Below are 21,576 nucleotides of genomic sequence, written 5' to 3' on the forward strand. Positions count from 1 at the left end.
AAACAATCCCAGCTGACACAAAAACACTAAATGTGTCAGTGGACGGATGTGACATGGTTGTTGTGGATCCCATCATACTGATGCTCTGCAGCCATGTCAGCGTTTACACTAATGATCCCGGTGCAAAAACTAGGAGCACTATTATTTATTGGATAGTTTATCATCAGACTAAAGAGGAAAGAACGATATAGAATTGTTATTTCTGTATAAAAATGCTTATTATTAGAAAATTGATTTAAACAGTGACGTGTGACATTCTAGTAGTAGTAGTAGTTTATTTCGAGTACATAGAATCATCAGATAACAAAGAATCATACAACATGGTCAAAACAAATAAATAAATAAATAAATTTTGCGCTTGAAAGGAGTGGGAAGAAGTATAACTTATTGACTCCCACCCCCTTTTTACAATCTAATAATCAAACTAGATCCACCTCCTTTGCTTTGTTAACACACATTTTCCTCTGTGTATTTTTTACAATAACACAAAACATCCATAAAAACCATTCATATTGTAAAACACGTAGACTCAAGGATCTCAGGAAGAGACTGTTGTTTGTTCCACCGAAAGTGTAACCTTCGCTACTTTAGAAAACGTCTACGTGATGCAAAGGACAAAACGGTGTCTCTTTATCTGCCCAGGAGCCCCATAGAATCTAAGGAGCCAGGGTAAGAACCCCAGCTGCTGGGAATGGGGGGTACCCTACAATTTAAAAGGACTTACCCCTTGAAGTCTGTGTTGGGGGAACACAACAGGAGAATGAAGAAAAATTCACCAAGAGAAGGGTTGAGTTTTTTAAAAAGTTTAGTACAACATCTGGTTTATTAAAACAGCAAAAGTTTACAAAAAATCAAAACTTGTGAATTATCAGAGAAGGCAGTTTACCACTAGTATCTCTATAAAACACACACTTGTCAAAACAAAAAACCCCAGGGTGTCTCCTTCATTATGTTTTATAGTCTTTAGTGACTGTTGGAGACTCCCCTTTCTCTGTGACCTCATTAATACAAGACTCACAATTGGTTAATAATAACACATGGGCAAAGCATATCCGTTCTACGTCATTTGTTCAGCATTATTTCTAAGAAAAGCTTATAACAAAAGTTCATCTAAGTTCAGTGTGTGCTTTGTACGCCTGTCAGTCAACCTTGGCTGGGCATCTACGCCCAAAAAACCCATAAAATAGCTCTCTTTCTACATAGTCTAACTGCAAAGCGATCTAAGTCTCAACACCTGCACTGTTAGGCTAGCATGTCTTGACCACAAAAATCGCCTAGTTCGTATTCAGTTTTTTCCGCTCTACGCTCTCTTTACCACAACTACTTTCTAAAGATGTAAAAATAGATCTTTTAGGTAGAATCTGACCTCTGCTCTGAGTTCATCGCAGGCAGGTGTTAGTTCAATCAAAACCACTCGCACACACACACGAATCAAAGCGGACTGTTCAGTACCTCTTAAAATAAAAATACAAGATACAGTTGGAAAATATAACTCAGAATATAACTCAAGACTTGCAAAATTAAAAAGACTCTTCAAGCAAAACAACTTTGTAATGTAAAGATTAAGCAGACAACTAATGATGTTACTTTTCCTCTCCTCCATTTTGGTTCATGACGCATGATGTATGATATTCACCTAATATTGTAAAATTTAAAGTCACATTCAACGACAGTCTACTCTCGTTATACCGCCAACTTCCGTTCACGGCCAAATTGGCGGTATAGCGAAAATGACGTTACAACGGGTTGCGTCCATAATGTGCATGTCTTTACTATATGATGTCTATGCTGCCTCCGTTAACCCGTTCTAATTGCGTTTCTAAATAAATCTGGATTCTGTTATGTTGTAAGGGATCATTTAAAGTGGGGAAACATTTTAAGCATTATTATACCGTGTCGGGAAATGACACCCCATCATCTTGAGGCTTTGGCTTAATCCCACGTCCTCTTCCCGACATCCTGACCTACTGAGTGTTCTGCGATAAATGAACGGTGGCCGTTCCGTAGACCTACTCGTAGCTTGTCGCGATCAGCGTCTGGCGCGTTTGTTTCAGTGCATTGTTAAAATTTCTGTGTACTCGATGGCAATCACGCTGGCGGTATAACGGTCGGGAAATCAATGGTATAAGTGTTGTTTGTGCGTGGAACTGGGCTGGCGAATGGCGATAGGCGGAAATGGCGGTATAACGGCAGGCGGTTTAACGAGAGTAGACTGTACCATTTAATACGATCCATTTAACAATATACACTTTTTTTTTAGTCACCTCACACACAATCAGATTTGCAATAATCAACCGTTTTCAATATAAACTATAATATACATATCCACCTCGAATATTTACTCCAAATACAATGATCAATAAATATGATAGTATCTTCATATCATGATAACCAATTAACTATAGTATCTTATTTTATGCGTACTTCTAATGTTCTATATTTTGTTATTATAGTGGATTTATACATCCTTTTAAATGCAGATTGAAGAAGACATTTTTAAGTTTTGTTCCAGATTATTCCACAGATGTACATTCTTCATGTATGTATTGGTGGAACAGAAGCAGGATGGATCAGCACCATACTCCAGACTGAACCTGTAAAAATAAAACATGTGATATGTAGGAGAGAATCTGGGAAGAAAAACTGGGGAATCTAAAAGAATAGAACATTTGTTTTTCAGGTAAATTCAGTTCAAATAGAACTTGTCCATTTGTGACATGAAAACATAGCATTAATTGTGCTGAAATTGTTCATTTTTGAGCTGAAAACATAGTTCATATGAGCATCAACATGTTGAACAGAAATGAAATCCTGTCCATTTGCAGAACTGTCATTTACCAAACACAGAGTTCCATTGGGGATTCACTGAGACTGATTTCTTATGCACAAAGACACAAATAAGACCTCTAAGCACATTTTAGCCGAATTACATCTGAACATTTTAATTTCATCAGATGTTTTGGACGGACTCAGCCTCTAACACTTGGGTTTTTCTTTCAAAATTATATTCCTCATTGTGTGTTTTTTTTTTTTTCCTCTTGCTCCTGTATTCTTGTCCTCAGGTTTCCTTGGAGACGGCGATGTGGTGACCCAGGCGATCCATGACGCTCAGCAGCTCCTGAGGAGTCACAGCGGCGGAGGCAGAGACCGAGACAGGGACAGGGAGCGAGACGGCGGCGGGAAGATGGTGAGCTGGAGAAAAGAGAAAACCTATCCAGACCTCATGTAAATACACACAGGTGTTGTCTTCCTCTGCAAATATGGATACGGTTTCAAACGGGCAACCGGGAGTTTCTGCAGCGGTCGGAACACGGTGTAGGGTTACAGGAAGTCGTGCTTCTTCTGGGGATTTAAGCAAATATACAAATAAACCACCCACTGTGAAACAAAACACACAAAGCTCTGTTACACTAGCAGTCGGAGGAGGATGTTCTGCTTCTTTTGTTTCCGTCATTAGTTATTAAAAGTAGCTGTGTATTTAATATCCTCTGACAGAGAGGCTGATATGCAGGAGGTGATACTGGAAGACTTTATTCTGCTTCCAGTCATGTGTAATAGAGTCGGAAATGTAAAATGTATTTGTTTTACTTAACCCTTTCATGCATAGTGGTCACTACAGTAGACAGCTGTTCTAGGGCTGTTCTATTGTTTATTCATGTTTTTTTTTTGTTTGTTTGTTTAGTTTTAGTTCCATATCAGCCAACGCAGTGGACTCTTATGCATCATCCAAAACACTGCAATTCATACAATTACTGTAATTTTGCTGCTCTTGATAAACCTGATCTGCAGTAACATGTTTTAGTGTAAATCAATTACTAATTGTTATTAGACTGTAATTAAACATTTTTTAATTTTTTTTTTATCTTATTTTATTTTATTTATGTTTTTTTGCATGTCCTCCTGAGACCCAGCAATGCATTTTGTCTTCTGTAGGGGACAAAAGTTTAACAGTTTTACTTTAAAAATGCTGTGCATTGCAAAGGACATTCCATTAAAAAATCAATGAATAAATAAAAATAATTTTAAAAATGTATCTGAAAAAACTGTTGCATTATGCAGTTTCCAGTCAAGACAATGTTTTAATGTAAAAAAGTTAAAACTGTCAGTTTCCTGGGTCTTAGAAGGATTTTATCTCCATGAAATGAGTAATAACTAATATTAGAGTATGATAAAATGTGAGAAAACAGTAGCAATTTAGCAATTAGCAGCATTAAAAATGTTTTTATTTCATAGTTTTCACACAGTATATCACTTTCTGACGATGATTTTTAAATAAATGTTTCTTTGCTTCAAAACTTAAATGCATGGTGTCCAGCTGAGTGGACATTTTTGTAACTCCATGAAAAATAGGTTCATAAAAAAAAAAAAAAAAAAAAAAAAAATCAATTGCGTTGTTTTTATCATGCTTAAAGAGGGACAAAAACATTCAAGAAAAAAAGTATTGACTGAGGTTCTCATAATTCATGCATGAAAGGGTTAAAAATAAAACCTGTAGTTGTGAAAGAACAGACGTCATAAATGGAACGCTTCTGTTTGGTGTCATTTTTATTCAGTGTTACTGTTTGACTCTTGATCGAGGTTATTATTGTTAACGAAAACTAATGAAATGACAAAAACTAGAATTGAAAAAACACTGAAATAAATTAAAAACTAGCATTAAAAGAAAAAAAAAAATTACTAACTGAAACTGTATTGTATGTTTACAAAACGAACTAAAACCTACAAAAATTATGGATAAAATTCCCTTCGTTTTTTTCTCTGTCGTTGTCAGATTGATATGAAATTGATTTATTTCACTTGAGCAGTTTTAGCTAGCGGCACCCTATGACACTTCACGGTCCGTCACGTTTCGTCAGTTGTCATTTATGCTGCGTTCCAGTCCACCCGTAACTCCTGTTTTTCCATCCTTCTACCGGTGAAAATGCACTGGAATGTCAGTCAAACCTGTGACTTCCGCCCGTGAACTTGTACTAGATCCACGTTCTCCCAGGTCCGAGTTCTGACGTCACGTAGCAATGGCGCCCCCCCCATGGATGTGGTGTTTATGCAAATTGTTTATTAAAACAAGGTATTGCTGTGACATTATTTATCCGCAAATGTTCTGCATAATCAGCAGCTACTCTAGCGTTAGCTCGTTTTCAGTCCAATAAGTGCAAGAATAAATTAATAACAAATACAAATATACAAATAACATCAAAGGTAGAACAGCTTTTCTTGCCTGATGTGCTATTTTTCCTCCTCTGTTTCCCTCAGATAAGCCAAAAACAAACACCTTTGGCGATAGAAATGATTGTGAATGAGCAAACGTGCGGTCCACCATGCTGGTTTGTTTACATATAACTCCCACAATTCCTTGCGCTCAGGCAGTTTGGCGTGACTTACCTTGAATGCTACGAAGTCACGAGTCACGGTTTGAAGTCGTGACTTACGGGCTCAAACAAACGGCCTGAAACACAGCATGATTCTGCTTCTAGTCATGTGTAATAGAGTCGGAAATGTAAAATGTTTTTGTTTTACTTAAAAATAAAACCTATATTAGTGAAAGAACAGACGTCATAATTGGAACACTCTGTTTGGTTTCATTTTTATTCAGTCTTATGCTGCGTTCCAGTCCACCCGTAACTCCTGTTTTTCCATCCTTCTGCTGGTGTAAATGCACTGGAATGTCAGTCAAACCTGTGACTTCCACCCGTGAACTCGTACTAGGTCCATGTTCTCCCAGTTCTGAGTTCTGACGTCACATAACCCGTCAAACGACAGTGGTGGCCCCTCATGGATGTGGTGTTTATGCAGATAGTTTATTTAAACCAGGTATAGCTCTGACATTATTTATCTGCAAATGTTCTGCATAATCAGCAGCTGTTCTAGCGTTAGCTTGTTTTCAGTCCAATGAGTGCAAAAATAAATTAATACCAAATATGAATCTAAATATACAAATAACATTAAAGGTAGAACAGCTTCTCTTTCCTCATGCACCGTTTTTCCTCCTCTGTTTCCCTCGAATAAGCAAAGAACAAACACCTCTGGGATAGAAATGATTGTAAATGAGCAAACGTACGGTCCACCGTGCTGGTTTGTTTACATCTAACTCCCACAATTCCTTGCGCTCAGGCAGTTTGGTGTGACTTACCTGGAATGCTACGAAGTCATGAGTCACGGTTTGAAGTCGTGACTTACGGGCTCAAAAAACAGCCTGGAAAGCAGTCATGGTTATTATCGCTTACAAAAACTAATGACGTGGCGAAAACTAGAATTTAAAAAACATTTTCGTTAACTGAAATAAATAAGAACTATAATTGAAAGAAAAAACAATAACTGATGACAAGCTTAAAATAAAAGAAGAGAGAAAACAATTACTAACTGAAACTGTATTGTGTGTTTACAAAACTAACTAAAATGGATAAAAATTATGGATAAAATTCCCTTCGTTTTCGTCTTTGTCAATGTCGGATTGATACGAAATTGATTTGTTTCGCTCTACCAATTTTCTGTGCTGTCACCATACGACGCTTTTTGGTCCGTCACTTGTGTTCACTTGTGGTTTCCAGTCGTCTTCTGGTCCCCACTCTACCTGGAAACATGGAGACTAAAGCAGCAGAGTCCTGTCTGGGATTTATGTGAATACGACGACAGAGAAGAAGAGAAAAGAGACCACTGAACTACAACTAAACTAAAACTAAGCATTTAGAAAATAACGAAAACTAATAAAAACTACCAAACCTGCTCTGAAAACGAATTAAAACGAACTGACTTAGAGAAAAAAAAAGTCAAAACTAAATAAAACTAAACTAGAATGAAAAATCCAAAACTATTAGCACCTTGGTATCAGGTAAAGCATATTCTATTACGCTGTTTACACGATCAGTTGAATAACCCCATGAGTCCAGGAATCAGATCATGGCGGTAGTTTGCCTGTAAACGGCCTCAGTGTGAACGCAGCCTGGGTTGTATTGTCTATCATCTATAATAACGCTGCTCTGAATCCGGGCTCTGTTTCATAACCTGGCGCTACAGCTTTGTTTGTTATTTTCTGTTTTGCTCGTTGTAAAGATGGGCGTTCTATTCTGGTCTTGGTTTTCATTCTTTGACATGGCTGAAGCTTTGGTCTCAGCCTCTTCCTGGAGCAACAGCTGTCGCAGCCTCACAATAACACAAAGGCCTCAGTGTGGCATTGACGGAGCCACCTGCCAGACCTCTGTCTTTGTCCACGGTAACACTGGACCGGGCCCGGGCGCTCCTCCTCTCCTACATTATCCTGCTCCATCACGCCTTTAACACCTATACCCCACTGTTCACTTACCTATTTTGGTGTTATCCTGCACGGCGTGGAGGTGAATAATACTTTACGGCACATCGCTGATAGATAATACACCCGTGTTTGTGATAGTTTTGCAAATTCCCAACCCTGACATTCCCATCTCTGCCTGTTCTCCTTCACCTTTCCTCCCGTGAATAATAAACACCATTCTTCCTCTTGCATAGCGTTGTCATTTCCTTTCTTTGCATTTACAACTCTGCATTCAAACACCAGCTGATATGCCAAGTGTGCCGTTTCTTTACCTTAAATAGCGCCGGCTGGAACACATGCGTGCCTCCAACACAGCCCGTACGCGTCGGGTCATGGTTTTTACTGCAGTCCAAACTCAAATCGCCTCTTTGTGTCACAGTGTGAATATTTGTGCTGCGTGTCTCTCACATCACCTGTCTTTGTCTTTTCCACGTCCTCAGGATTATAAAGAATCACCTCGCAGCGAGAGGGTTTCTCACTCCGAGCGCAGTGACGACAGACACGGCCTTCCGTCCACTGAGGACCACCTCAGCAGTGACTCTGAGGGTAGGTGTCGAATGTGGACCCCACGTCGTCAGAGTAACGGCGGTAATTGACCCTAAAATCAGAATCACACTCACAATAAAAATGGAAACAAGGTAATTAAACAGACATTTATTACAGATCGTTTCAGATCCTCTTGAGCCAGAAATGCATGTGTGTCCTCTGTGCAGGACGACAGTTTCACAGCTTTACTATGATTTAAAAAAAAAAAAAAAAAAACTTGTCCCCTGCAAAGCACATGCCATAAAAAAATGTATCACAAAAAACACATTACATTATGCTGTTTCCAATAATCAGAATCAGCAGAATAAGAACAATTATTGAACGTAAAAAAGCCAGAAATTTTACTTTCCTGGATCTCAGGAGGATATATTGATTATCTGAATGAATATTTTTTGTTTTGTTTGAATACATTTTTGTCAAACAGAACACAATCCAAACAACAAACACTTAAATGGACACTGACAATAAAAATGGAAACAACATAATTAAACAGTATTTTATTACAGATTGTTTCAGATCCTCTTGAGAGCCAGAAATGCATGTGTGTCCTCTGTACAGGACGACACTTTCACAGCTTTAATATAATAAAAAAAAAAACAACAACAACAAAAAAAACTTGTCCCCTGCAAAGCACATGCCATAAAAAATGTATCACAAAAAAGCCCCATTGCTTTATGCTGTTTCCAAAAAGAAGAATTATTTAACATAAAAAAGCTGAAATTTTACTTTCCTGGATCTCAGGTGGATATATTGATTATCTGAATGAATATTTTTTTGTTTTGTTTGAATACACTTTTGTAAAACAACACATTCCAAACAAACACTTAAATGGACACTGACAATAAAAACAGAAACAACATAATTAAACAGTATTTTATTACAGATTGTTTCAGATCCTCTTGAGAGCCAGAAGTGCATGTGCGTCCTCTGTACAGGACGACAAGTTCACAGCTTTGCTCTAATAAAAAAACAAACAAACATGTCCCCTGCAAAAGCATATGCCATAAAAAAAATAAAAAAAATATGTATTGGAAAAAACCATTGCATTATGCCGTTTCCAATAAGAACAATTATTTAACATAAAAAAGCTGAAATTTTACTTTCCTGGATCTCAGGTGGATATATTGATTATCTGAATGAATATTTTTTTGTTTTGTTTGAATACACTTTTGTAAAACAACACATTCCAAACAAACACTTAAATGGACACTGACAATAAAAATGGAAACAAGGTAATTAAACAGTATTTTATTACAGATTGTTTCAGATCCTCTTGAGAGCCAGAAATGCATGTGTGTCCTCTGTACAGGACGACAGTTTCACAGCTTTACTAGAATAAAAAAAAAAAAACAAAAAACAAACTTGTCCCCTGCAAAAGCACATGCCATAAAAAAAAGTATCAGAAAAAAACATTGCATTATGCTGTTTCCAAAAAGAACAATTATTTAACATAAAAAAGCAAAAAAATGTTACTTTCCTGGATTTCAGGAGGATATATTGATTATCTGAATTAATATTTTTTTGTTTTGTTTGAATACACTTTTGTAAAACAACACATTCCGAACAACAAACACTTAAATGGACACTGACAATAAAAACAGAAACAACATAATTAAACAGTATTTTATTACAGATTGTTTCAGATCCTCTTGAGAGCAGAAATGCATGTGCGTCCTCTGTACAGGACGACACTTTCACAGCTTTACTATAATAAAAAACAAACTTGTCCCCTGCAAAAGCACATGCCATAATGAAAAATAAAAATATGTATTGGAAAAAACCATTGTATTATGCCGTTTCCAATAGGGACAATTATTTAATGCAAAAAAGCCAAAACTTGTACTTTCCTGGCTCTCAGGAGGACATATTGATTATGTGGATGAATAAACTGGGTCAGATTTACTGACTAGATTTTTTACTTTCACTTATATTTGAGTCATTTGACTCTTATTATAAAGTATCAATAGATAATTTTTGTAAAACAGAACACAATCTGAACAACAAGCACTTAAATGGACAAATATCCCAAACCAGCCAACACTCTGAAACCAGTGTATGTCATGAATAATTAAATAAAACAGACCAATGACACAAACTTTGCAGCGCTAAGCTAACAGCTAACACTGAGCTGATCCAACAGCACAAGTATTATTACGAAAAAAAAAAAGTATTATTACTATACTGATGAAACTCACTGAATGGGACAAAATAGATCCCACATCTTCATACTGTGGCATCATCAGTAATTTGACCTAAAGTGAGAATCACACAGACAATAAAAACTGAAACAAGATAATTAAACAGACATTTATGACAGAATGTTTCAGATCCTGTTGAGACCAGAAATGCATTTTTGTCCTCTAGGGAACGAGAGTTTTTACTTTAATAAATAAATAATAATTTAAAAAAAAACAAACAAAAAAAAAAACGCTGTCCCCTGCAAAGCACATAGCATTAAAATAAATAAATAAATAAAAAATGTATGGGGGGAAAAACTGTTGCATTATGCAGTTTCCAATAAGGACAATTATTTAATGTAAAAAAAAACAAAAAAAAACAAAAAGGCCAATAATAAATAAATAAATAAATAAATAAATAATAAAATATGCTGCCCCCTGCAAAGCACATTACATTAAAAAAAAAAAAAGTATAGTGATTAACTTGCATTATCCAGTTTCTAATAAGGACAATTATTTAATGCAAAAAAAAAAAAAAAAGACCCAAACTTCTACTTTCCTGGATCTCAGGAGGACATATTGATTATTTGGATGAATAAACTGGGTCAGATTTCGTCACTAGACTTTTTACTTTCACTTTTATCGGAGTCACTCACAGGTTCTACCTACATCATTAAGTTTCAGGAGCTAACATGAGAAAAGTAACAGAAGTTTCTGGTTGGACGATGTGGGCGGTGAAAGTGAACATGATGGTATTTGAGGCTGGATGTTTGTAGGTCGAGTATTTTTTCTTGCAGTGAATAAAGGTTAATGATCAGAGGGGATTTCTTCAGATTTAGTGGTCGGACAGAAAAGGTTAATCACAGGAAGTGTAAGTGAGTTCTGTGTATTTTTGGAGCGGCCTAATATACAGTCACGGAAAAAATTATTAGACCACCCCTTGTTTTTTTTCAGTTTCTTGTTCATTTTAATGCCTGGTCCAACTAGAGGTCCATTTGTTGGGACAAATATAATGATACCAACAAAAATAGTTCATAGTAGTTGAATTTCAGAGCTGATATCTATTCATTTAACATGTTTTCTTGATAAAAACCAAAATCCCTTCAGTTCTTCCATCAGTATCTGTGTCACTGTACTGACAAAAACAGTGCTTTTATTCATTCCATGTTTTCTTTTCTGTCTGTTTTAGTCACATGACACACACAGGAGTTAGGACTGGATTGCAGAACCATTGTTTCTGATGACTTTGGATGGAATAATCATTTTTTCCATGACTTTATTTTGTCCATTTGTGTTTGTTCTAGCAGTTGTCAGTAACCCCTCCATATCACACCACATGCATGTGTGAATAAATATACTCTAAATGTGTGTAGAATATTTAAATCTATATAAATATTTATAGAAATAGCAGATTTATTTTTTTTCTTTTTATATTTATTGTTTCACATGTTTATATTTTCTGTACGTTTTTGTGTTTGCTGCTGTTAACTGTGTAATTTCCCTATGGCGGGAGGAATCTTATGTCTTACGTTACCTTATATCCTCTTTTCTTATCTTATGTTACATTAACCTTATCTTTACTTATCTTTCATTACCTTACCCTATCTTTTCTCATCTTATCTTATGTTACTTATCTTTTCTCATCTTATGTTACATTACTTATCGTATCTTATCTTATCTTACGTTACTTTTCTTATCTTACCTTACCTTTTCTTACCTATTCGTAACCTATCTTATGTTACCTTACCTTATCTTTTCTTATCTTATCTTATGTTACTTATCTTAAGTTACCTTACCTTATCTTATGTTACCTTATCTTATCTTACATAGCCTTACCTTATCTTTTCTCATCTTATCTTACGTTACCTTATCTTACGTTACCTTTCCTTATCTTTTGTTGCCTTATCTTAACTTATCTTACATTGTCTTACCTTATCTTTTCTCATCTTATCTTACATTACCTTATCTTACTTTACCTTTTTTTTTTTTACTTTTCTTATCTTATGTTACCTTATCTTATCCTACACCTTACCTCATCTTTTCTCACCTTATCTTATGTTATTTTATCTTATCTTATATTACCTTACCTTATCTTACGTTACCTTACCTTATCTTTTCTTACCTTATCTTTTCATATCTTGTCTTACATTACCTTATCTTTTCTTATCTTACGTTACCTTATCTTATCTTATGTTGCCTTACCTTATCTTTTCTTATCTTACATTACCTTACCTTATCTTTTATCTTATGTTACCTTACCTTATCTTTTCTTATCTTACCTTATCTTTTCATATCTTATCTTACATTACCTTTTCTTATCTTACATTACCTTACCTTATCTTTTATCTTATGTTACCTTACCTTATCTTTTCTTATCTTACCTTATCTTTTCATATCTTATCTTACATTACCTTATCTTATCTTACGTTACCTTATCTTATCTTACGTTACCTTATCTTACTGTCAAAAACGGTGCTTTTATTCATTCCGTGTTTTCTTTTCGGTCTGTTTTAGTCACATGACACACACATGCGTTCGGACTGGATTACAGAACCACTGTTTCTGAGGACTGTTGATGGTCTTCTGTATTTTCCAGGTCCAGCACTAGTTTGACGTGTTGTGTTTGTATCCGTCTGTCGTAGGAGCTCTGCCGGTGTCGGTGTCGGGCAGCTACGCCGAGGCCCGGGCCCCCCCCTCCTCAGGCCACATCAAGAGGCCCATGAACGCCTTTATGGTCTGGGCCAAGGACGAGCGGAGGAGGATCCTGCAGGCCTTCCCCGACATGCACAACTCCTCCATCAGCAAGATCCTGGGTGAGTCCGGCTCCGGGTAGGGGTGGGTTTCATTCTGAGTCTCTATTCTGAGACGTGAGAGAGCACCAAGAACAAGCACCTGCCCCCCCACCCACCCACCCACCCACACAAAACCGTACAAGCACACACACACAGGCAGGATGCGGTTAATTCTGCTGCAAACATTTACGTTTCTTTCTATTGTCTGGGGCTTTTGAGCGACCGCAGTTCACCAGAACACACTGAGAGGCAGACGACAAAAGAGACTGGACTGCAGGTCACTGTTGGTACTGATCAGCCCGTAAACACTTTCATCTGGGACAGTGGTGGAGGAGGAGGGGCTTTACTCTCAATTTTTGCCTTTTTTTTATTTATTTTTTTTTTTTAGTAGTAGTCCAGAAAAACACCGTTTTAGAAACAGTGACGTATAAAACTACTGTATTTAGTTTACCCACAAATCCATCAGCAGTGTTTGTTCGCTTGTATAAAATGATCATGACTTGATCAGGAGCAGTTTGTAGGTTTGACTGAATGGAAATGGATTCAACATGAGGCAAACAGAGGATAATGTTAGCCTTTCATAATGTTAGCCTTTTATATTATTATCCTTTCATAATGTTAGCCTTTCATAATGTTAGCCTTTCATAACGTCAGCTTTTCATGATGTTAGCATTTCATAGCATTAGCGCCTTTCATGATGTTAGCCTTTCATGATGTTAGCCTTTCATAGCATTAGCGTTTCATAGCATTAGCCTTTCATAACGTTAGCCTTTCATGACGTAGCCTTTCATGACATTAGCCTTTCATGACGTTAGCCTTTCATAACATTAGCTTTTCATAACGTTAGCCTTTCATAACATTAGCCTTTCATGACGTTAGCCTTTCATGACATAAGCCTTTCATAATGTTAGCCTTTCATAGCATTTGCCTTACATAATGTTAGCCTTTCATAGCGTTAGTCTTTCATAACGTTAGCCTTTCATAACGTTAGCCTTTCATGGCGTTAGCCTTTCATAATGTTAGCCTTTCATAACATTATCCTTTCATAATGTTAGCCTTTCATAACATTAGCCTTTCATAGCGTTAGCTGACTCACACAGTTTAACTAATGGCGACAGCATCTCTTCTCCTCTACATGTGCAGTCATATGTCCAGTCGTTTAAAACAGTGACTCATTCTGAAACCACCTTAAAACTGACCTCAGAATTCTGTATTCCATGAAAGTAGGTTCTCTCCATATGTGTCACTCATTTATTCTGCCTTTCTCGTTCGCATTTCCAATAATCGCGCATCTTTCAGTGAGACATGCAGTGACCTGTCAATCAACTGGGATGGCACTGTCACCTGAGGAGGTGTCCAATCAGGTTCCAGAGGAGGCCGCTGCTAGTTAGCAATATTTTCCTCAGCATGACCCGCCCTACTCTGCCTCTGATTGGCTCATCAGTCCTCATGCCTAAAGTTAACCAATGTAATCAGTGAAGGCAGCGAGTACTAGCCAATTAGAGGCAGAGTAGGGCGGGTCATAGTTTCATCATCCAACGGGAAACATGGGCAGTTTGGCTGCAGATATTAACCCTTTCAGGCATGAATTATGAGAACCTAATCAGTATTTTTTTCCTAAGTGTTTTTATTCCTCTTTAGGCATGAAAAAAACAATGCGATTCAACATTTTTTTTTTATTTTTTTATGAACCTACTTTTCATGGAGTTGCAAATATCTCCACTCAGCTGGACACCATGTGTTTAATTTTTGAAACAAAGAAACATGTATTTACTGGCATACTTTGTGAAAACTATGAACATTTTTTTGTTTTTTTTTATTCTGCTAATCTGATGTTTTCTGATGTCGCATTTTAACATACACTAATACAAGTTATTAATCACTTCATGGAGATAGTACGCAAAAAAACAACTTTTTGTTAAAAAAAAAAAACCACTGTTAAATACAGTCTAATAACAATAATAATAAGCAATTGATTTACACTAAAGTATGTTAGTGCAGATGAGGTTTATCGAGAACAGTAAAGTTACAGTGATGCTCTGAATGTCAGTGTATGGGATGATCCACTGTGTTGGCTGATATGGAACTAAAACAATAAAATCCATGAAAATACAAGAGAACAGCTGGAGAAGAACTGTCCACTGGAGTGACCACTATGCATGAAAGCGTTAAATATACATATGTATAGCTTCTACTGAATGGTGCACATAGGGGATTTAGAAGTGGGTATACTCAGTGTTGACTGAACAGTCAGTAGGTATACTCCAAATACCACCGTCTACCCTGGACTACACCACTGATCTGGGGGAAGGAGTGTTGGGATCAACGGGATCCAGAAAAGACCAACTTAAAGGTCCAATATTGTCAGTCTCATAGCATAATTCAAGCAAAATGGCGGCACACACGGCTGCTCAACACTGTTCATAGATATAGTCATGGAAAAAATGATTAGACCACCCCTTGTTTTCTTCAGTTTCTTGTTCATTTTAATGCCTGGTCCAACTAAAGGTCCGTTTGTTTGGACAAATATAATGAGAACAAAAACAGCTCATAGTAGTTTAATTTCAGAGCTGATATCTATCCATTTAACATGTTTTCTTGATAAAAACCAAAATCTCTTCAGTTCTTCCATCAGTATCTATGTCATTGTGCTGACAAAAACAGTGCTTTTAGACATTCCATGTTTTCTTTTAAATATCTTTTTAAAAAAATGGAAATTTTATGGTTATTCACAGTTACAGTTTTTTCAGTGTTATTTTACATTTGACGTGTAAAATCACAGTCTGTTTTTGTCATTTCATTGATATTTTCCTGTATCTTAAAAATACAGGAAAAATCTGTAAAATAAAGGGTGAAAATGCTGTTAAATTTTTTTAATTTTTAATTTTTTAATTTTTTTGTTAAATTTCAGATTTTTTTTTTTTTTTTTTTTTTACAGTGCACTCAGATCTTTTATTTAATTTCAATTCAACATACTCTATTACAGATACAAGTCCTGAAAACAGAAATAACTAAACTAGAAAAGCACTTGGAGAGCGCAGACCTCCGCCAAGGCAGATCAGTGCCCCCCCCATCACCACCAAAATTTCATCATTTGTTCCTTGTGCCAGCATCAATATTTCCTGAAATTTTCATCCAGATCCGTCCATAACTTTATGACTTATCTTGCACACAGACAGACAGACAAACAGACCAGCGTCGGCAAAAACAGAACCTCCTTGGTGGAGGTAAATATTATTCAAGTAAAACTGCATAAGTTTTACCGGAAAATTTTAATTTAAAGTACTGATATTTTGCTTTTTTTTATTAAATGGAATTATGCATTTTAAAACCCTCTTTCTTTCTTTGAATAAGGACTGGCTCGTAAATTAATGAATTTGTTGTTACACATTTGAGCCTTTGTTTTTGTGTTTTGTATAACTGAAAACGGAAAATAAATAAATAAATAAATAAATAAATAAATAAATAAATAAATAAATAAATAAAAATCCAAATACTTGTATGAATAAAAATGAAAGTACTGATTGATAAAATAAAAGTTAAAAGCTGAACATTTCTAAATGAACCACATTATATTAATATGATATTAAGAGGGTTAAACCATTCGAACTTTAAGTAGAATGAAAGAAATTAACATTAATTTCGCTGCAAAATGCAAATCAGATTTCAACATCAGCCTTTTCTTCAGTCTCCCTTTTACTGTTGTTTTCATTTTGTCAAATAAAACCTCAGATTGCATTAACTTTCCTTCAGAACAAACAAAATAAGCACTGGATAATAAAACTGGAGACTGTAAGTGCACTTTTTATGTCTTTAGTGTGTTTTTTCTCATGAGTCATTGCTCAGTTCATTTAAGTTGAAATCAGTTTGGATGGTATGAAGCTGCAGAATGAAGCAAAAGAAAAAGAACTGGTAATTCTCCCAATCGCACTAGAACTATAATAACAAGCCTGGTATGAAAATGTACGAAGAAAGTACAGGAATTTGTGTTAAAATGTACTGAGGAAAAGTCTGTGTGACTTAACACCTCTGGTCATAGCGCTACATTTTTTATTCTATGTTCATATCACACTATTCTGTGTCATTTATTAACCCATGTGAGAACACAGCGCTGTAGCTGCTCAACATGGAGTCAGTTTGAGAGATTTTGTAGATTAGTAGTACTATTAACCCTTTCATGCATACTGGTCACTACAGTGGACAGCCATTCTACAGCTGTTCTCTTGTCTATTCATGGACTTTGTTGTTCTTTTCATTGTTTTTTTTTGTTTTATTTTGTTTTTGTTTGTTTTTTTTTACACATATCTTTATTAAAGTTTTAAGACACTACATATCTTTTCTGACATGAATTGGTAACATTATGTAGATCTCTCCTGAGCATAAACCCCCAGAATCACAAGTCCTCCCCATAGTTTTCACTCAATTTATCAGTAAATTCATGTTTCTGTGCGTCAAAAATTAAATGTGTGCTGTCCAGCTGAGTGGATATTTTTGCAACTTCATGAAAAATAGGCTCATAAGATTTTTTTTCCATTATTATTTTTTTTAATGTATTTTTATTCTTTATTATTATTATTATTATTATTATTATTATTATTATTATTATTATTATCATTATTATTATATTTTATTTATTTATTTATTTTTCGGAAGAAAATTTTCAATCACGTTTTTTTCATGCCTAAAAAGGAATAAAAACACTCAGGAAAAATTTTTGATTAAGGTTCTCATAATTCATGCATGAAAGGGTTAATCTACAAAGCAGATCATGTTTTATGTAAGAAAATATCATCTTAGTGGCAAATAATATACAAAAATATTGGATTTAAGTGACAAAAATTGGAAATACTTCAACAAAATATTTTGGAGGAGTAGGTTGGTGTCTTTTAAAATGAGTAATAAACCCAAAATTTAACACTTTTAGTATTTTTTTGCAAAGTATTTTCAATTAAGTGTATTAGAAATGTACCTTTCATTGCATGTTGCAAAATACATGTTAAACAATAACTGGAGCATGGAATGTAATGCACTTTTTCCCATGAAGTTGGAATAATTTTGTTTTTAGACATTCCTTTTTTTATTCGCATCAGTAACCACCTTTGACCTGGTTCAATGATTATATACTGAGTCCCAGTTACACTTTTATCAAGAATAAATCACAATCATTTCATAAGAAGAGGGAAAAATATTTTATTCCCACTTTATGGTCAACAGTGTACATCAAATACATATAATATAGGTTAACTGTCCTTGACCACAGTGCTGATGCTAATGCTAATGCTAGGTACTGTGTGTATCATGGGGGGGGGGGGTAATAAACGGAGTTAACCTTTAATGTAAGGGTGTTAAACCTACGGCCCAAGGGCCAAAACCGGCCCACCGAAGGGCCATCAGTATCACTACTATCACAATAACCTATTAAAAAATGGCAACTCCAAATATTTTGTTTTACTGTAAAAAAAAAAAAAAAAAAGGAAAATTACATGAAAATGTTGACATTTACAATCTATCCTTTCACGAAAAATGTGAATAACCTGAACAAATATGAACGACATGAAAGGTCCTAAGAGAAGTTAGTGCAGTTTTAATATTGTGTCTGTTTTATGTGTTTGTAGATCCACTGTGATCTGTATGTGATATTGCACATGTGTAAAAGATAATCCACAATTATTATTATTATTATTATTATTATTATTATCACTACTATCCCGCCCCCCCTGAAGGGGAGGCAGGGGTATTGTTTTTGGTTTGATTTCTTTGTTTGTTCCTTTGTTAACACTCTAGCAGCAAAACTGTTTGTTCAGTTCATACCAAATGGAGTTTATAGATTGCCAGTGACCCAGAAGAGATGTCATTACATTTTGGGATAAGTAGATCAAAGTTTAAATTTTTTATGAATTTTTAAAATCTTATTCATCTCCCATTTACTTATAATGAGTGAAATTTCAAATCTCTACAAAAACATAAATTTTGCTTCAATTTACCTCAAATTTGGCACAAATATAGAGGCAATTGATATGCTGACATCATCACACGCATAGACATGATGACATCAGCTGGATCTATGCGAAAATAAGATACAATACATGTGAGGGCCGGGGTTTGTCGTACCTGGAACCACTATTATTGTTATTATTATTATTATTATTATTATTATTATTATTATTATTATTATTATTATTATTATTATTATTATTATTAATTAATTAATTAATTTAATTAGATGAGGCAAAATAATGTTAAAACTGCACTTAATAATAATAATAATAATAATAATAATAATAATAATAATAATAATAATAATAATAAAGTGCAGTTTTAACATTATTTTGCCTCATCTTATATTATTATTATTATTAGTAGTAGTAGTAGTAGTAGTAGTAGTAGTAGAAGTAGTAGTAGTAGTAGTAGTAGTAGTATTATAAGATGAGGCAAAATGATGTTAAACCTGCACTTATTTTATTATTATTATTATTATTATTATTATTATTATTATTAATTAATTAATTTAATTAGATGAGGCAAAATAATGTTAAAACTGCACTTAATAATAATAATAATAATAATAATAATAATAATAAAGTGCAGTTTTAACATTATTTTGCCTCATCTTATATTATTATTATTATTATTAGTAGTAGTAGTAGTAGTAGTAGTATTATAAGATGAGGCAAAATGATGTTAAACCTGCACTTATTTTATTATTATCATCATCATCATTATCATTATTATTATTATTATTATTATTATTATTATTATTATTATTATTATTATAAGATGAGGCAAAATGATGTTAAAACTGTACTTAATAATAATAATAATAATAATAATAATAATAATAATAATAATAATAATAATAATAATAATAAGTACAGTTTTAACATCATTTTGCCTCATCTTATAATAATAATAATAATAATAATAATAATAATAATAATAATGGATGAGGCAAAATGATGTTAAAACTGTACTTAATAATAATAATAATAATAATAATAATAATAATAATAATAATAATAATAATAATAGATGAGGCAAAATGATGTTAAAACTGCTCTTTTTTTTCTTTTTTTAAAGAACTTTCAGGTTGTCCATGTTATTCACATTTTTAAAGGCTAGTGTGTCGCTGTAAACATGTCCATAATGTCATTTTACTTTTTTTTTACTTTTCTTTATTTATAGTTATTCTGTTATTATTTTATCCTGGTCCACTCTAGATCCTACTGGGCTGAATGTGCCTGAATTCAAATGTGTCTGACGCCGCTGCTGGAACCTTTAATAGACTGAACAGTAGACCCAGGGACGCCTCTGTAGTTCCTAAAGTCTGTTGTGTGTGTGTTTGCGTCTTTCTTCAGGCTCCAGATGGAAGGCCATGTCCAACCAAGAGAAGCAGCCGTACTACGAGGAGCAGGCCAGGCTGAGCCGCCAGCACCTGGAGCGTTACCCCGACTACAAGTACAAACCTCGACCCAAGCGGACCTGCATCGTGGAAGGACGGAGGCTGAGAGTGGGGGAGTACAAGGCCATGATGAAGAGCCGCCGGCAAGAGCAGAGAGCCACGTACGCACACAGGTACGAACCCAGGACGCAACGCTTCACACAACTGGGGTAACGCAACAGTGTGTCCCTGGAACACAGCGCCGACAGAGTTTGGTGCACAGTTCCATACGTTATAGACACACTGTAAAAAAAAAAATCTGTAATTTAACAGAATTTTCACTGTTTCTTTTACAGATTTTTCCTATTTTTAACCCTTTCATGCATGAATTATGAGAACCGTAATCAAGATTTTTTTTTTTTTCCCTGAGTGTTTTTATCCCTCTTTAGGCATGAAAAAAAACAAAACAATGTGATTGGAATTTTTTTTTAATTTTAAATCCACCTGTTTTTCATGGAGTTACAAAAATGTCCACTCAGCTACACCATGAATTTGATTCTTGACGCAAAGAAACATGTATTTAAAACCCAATATCATAAAGCAGGGGTGTCAAACTCATTTTAGTTCAGGGGCCATATCCTCCCAATATGATCTAAAGTGGGCCGGACCGGTAAATTAATAGCATAATGATATATAAATAATGCCAACTCCAAACATTTCAATGTGTTTTATAGTAAAAAAAAAAAAAGTAAGATTACATTATGGAAAAATTTACATCTATAAACTGTCCTTTTAAAAATGTGAATAACATGAACAACCATGAAAAAAATGAAATTTATAAAGAAAATAAGTGCAATTTTAACTCTTTTTCCTCTGCTTATCATTTGTAAATGTGCATTACAACTTACAGATCACAATGGATCTGCAAAATACACAAAATATTTTAGTAACTGGCGGAATATTGGTAATATTGCACTTACTTCTCTTAGGACATTTCTAGTTTTTCATATTTTTTGTGAAAGGCTAGTTTGTAAATGTACACGTTTTCATGTAATTTCACTTTTTTACACTAAGACAGAGGAAACTTTTGGAATTGTCATTATTTGTAGGTTTTTATGGTAGTATTTAACTGATCTGACCTACTTGACACTAAAATAGGGCTTTATATGGGCCCTGAAGTAAAAGGACTGACTGTTTATATCTTGAGTGTCTTTTTTGCATTTCACAAATTCATCCGAGGGGCCGGACTGGACCCTTCGGCGGGTTGGTTTTGGCCCCCGGGCCGTATGTTTGACACCTGTGTCATAAAGTGATATGAAAACAGTGAAATGAAACCATGTTTAACCCTTTCATGCACAAATTATGACAACCATAGTCAAGATTTTTTTCTCTCTT

General features: G+C 34.8%; 1 protein-coding gene across 4 annotated transcripts in view; it reads left to right on the top strand.

The window, feature by feature from the left end:
- The window catches only part of LOC115420078 (transcription factor SOX-13), a 174,649-nt gene that overhangs the window by 145,919 nt on the left and 7,154 nt on the right, over positions 1–21,576 (top strand). For all 4 annotated transcript variants that reach the window (XM_030135281.1, XM_030135284.1, XM_030135282.1 and 1 more), the window contains 4 exons: positions 3,063–3,187; positions 7,729–7,834; positions 12,654–12,824; positions 20,159–20,375. In XM_030135281.1, coding sequence (XP_029991141.1) covers positions 3,063–3,187; positions 7,729–7,834; positions 12,654–12,824; positions 20,159–20,375 — 619 coding nt within the window. The remainder of the gene's footprint in view (positions 1–3,062; positions 3,188–7,728; positions 7,835–12,653; positions 12,825–20,158; positions 20,376–21,576) is intronic.

The sequence above is a fragment of the Sphaeramia orbicularis genome, chromosome 5 (assembly GCF_902148855.1).
Source record: "Sphaeramia orbicularis chromosome 5, fSphaOr1.1, whole genome shotgun sequence".
Classification (NCBI taxonomy): Eukaryota; Metazoa; Chordata; class Actinopteri; order Kurtiformes; family Apogonidae; genus Sphaeramia; species Sphaeramia orbicularis.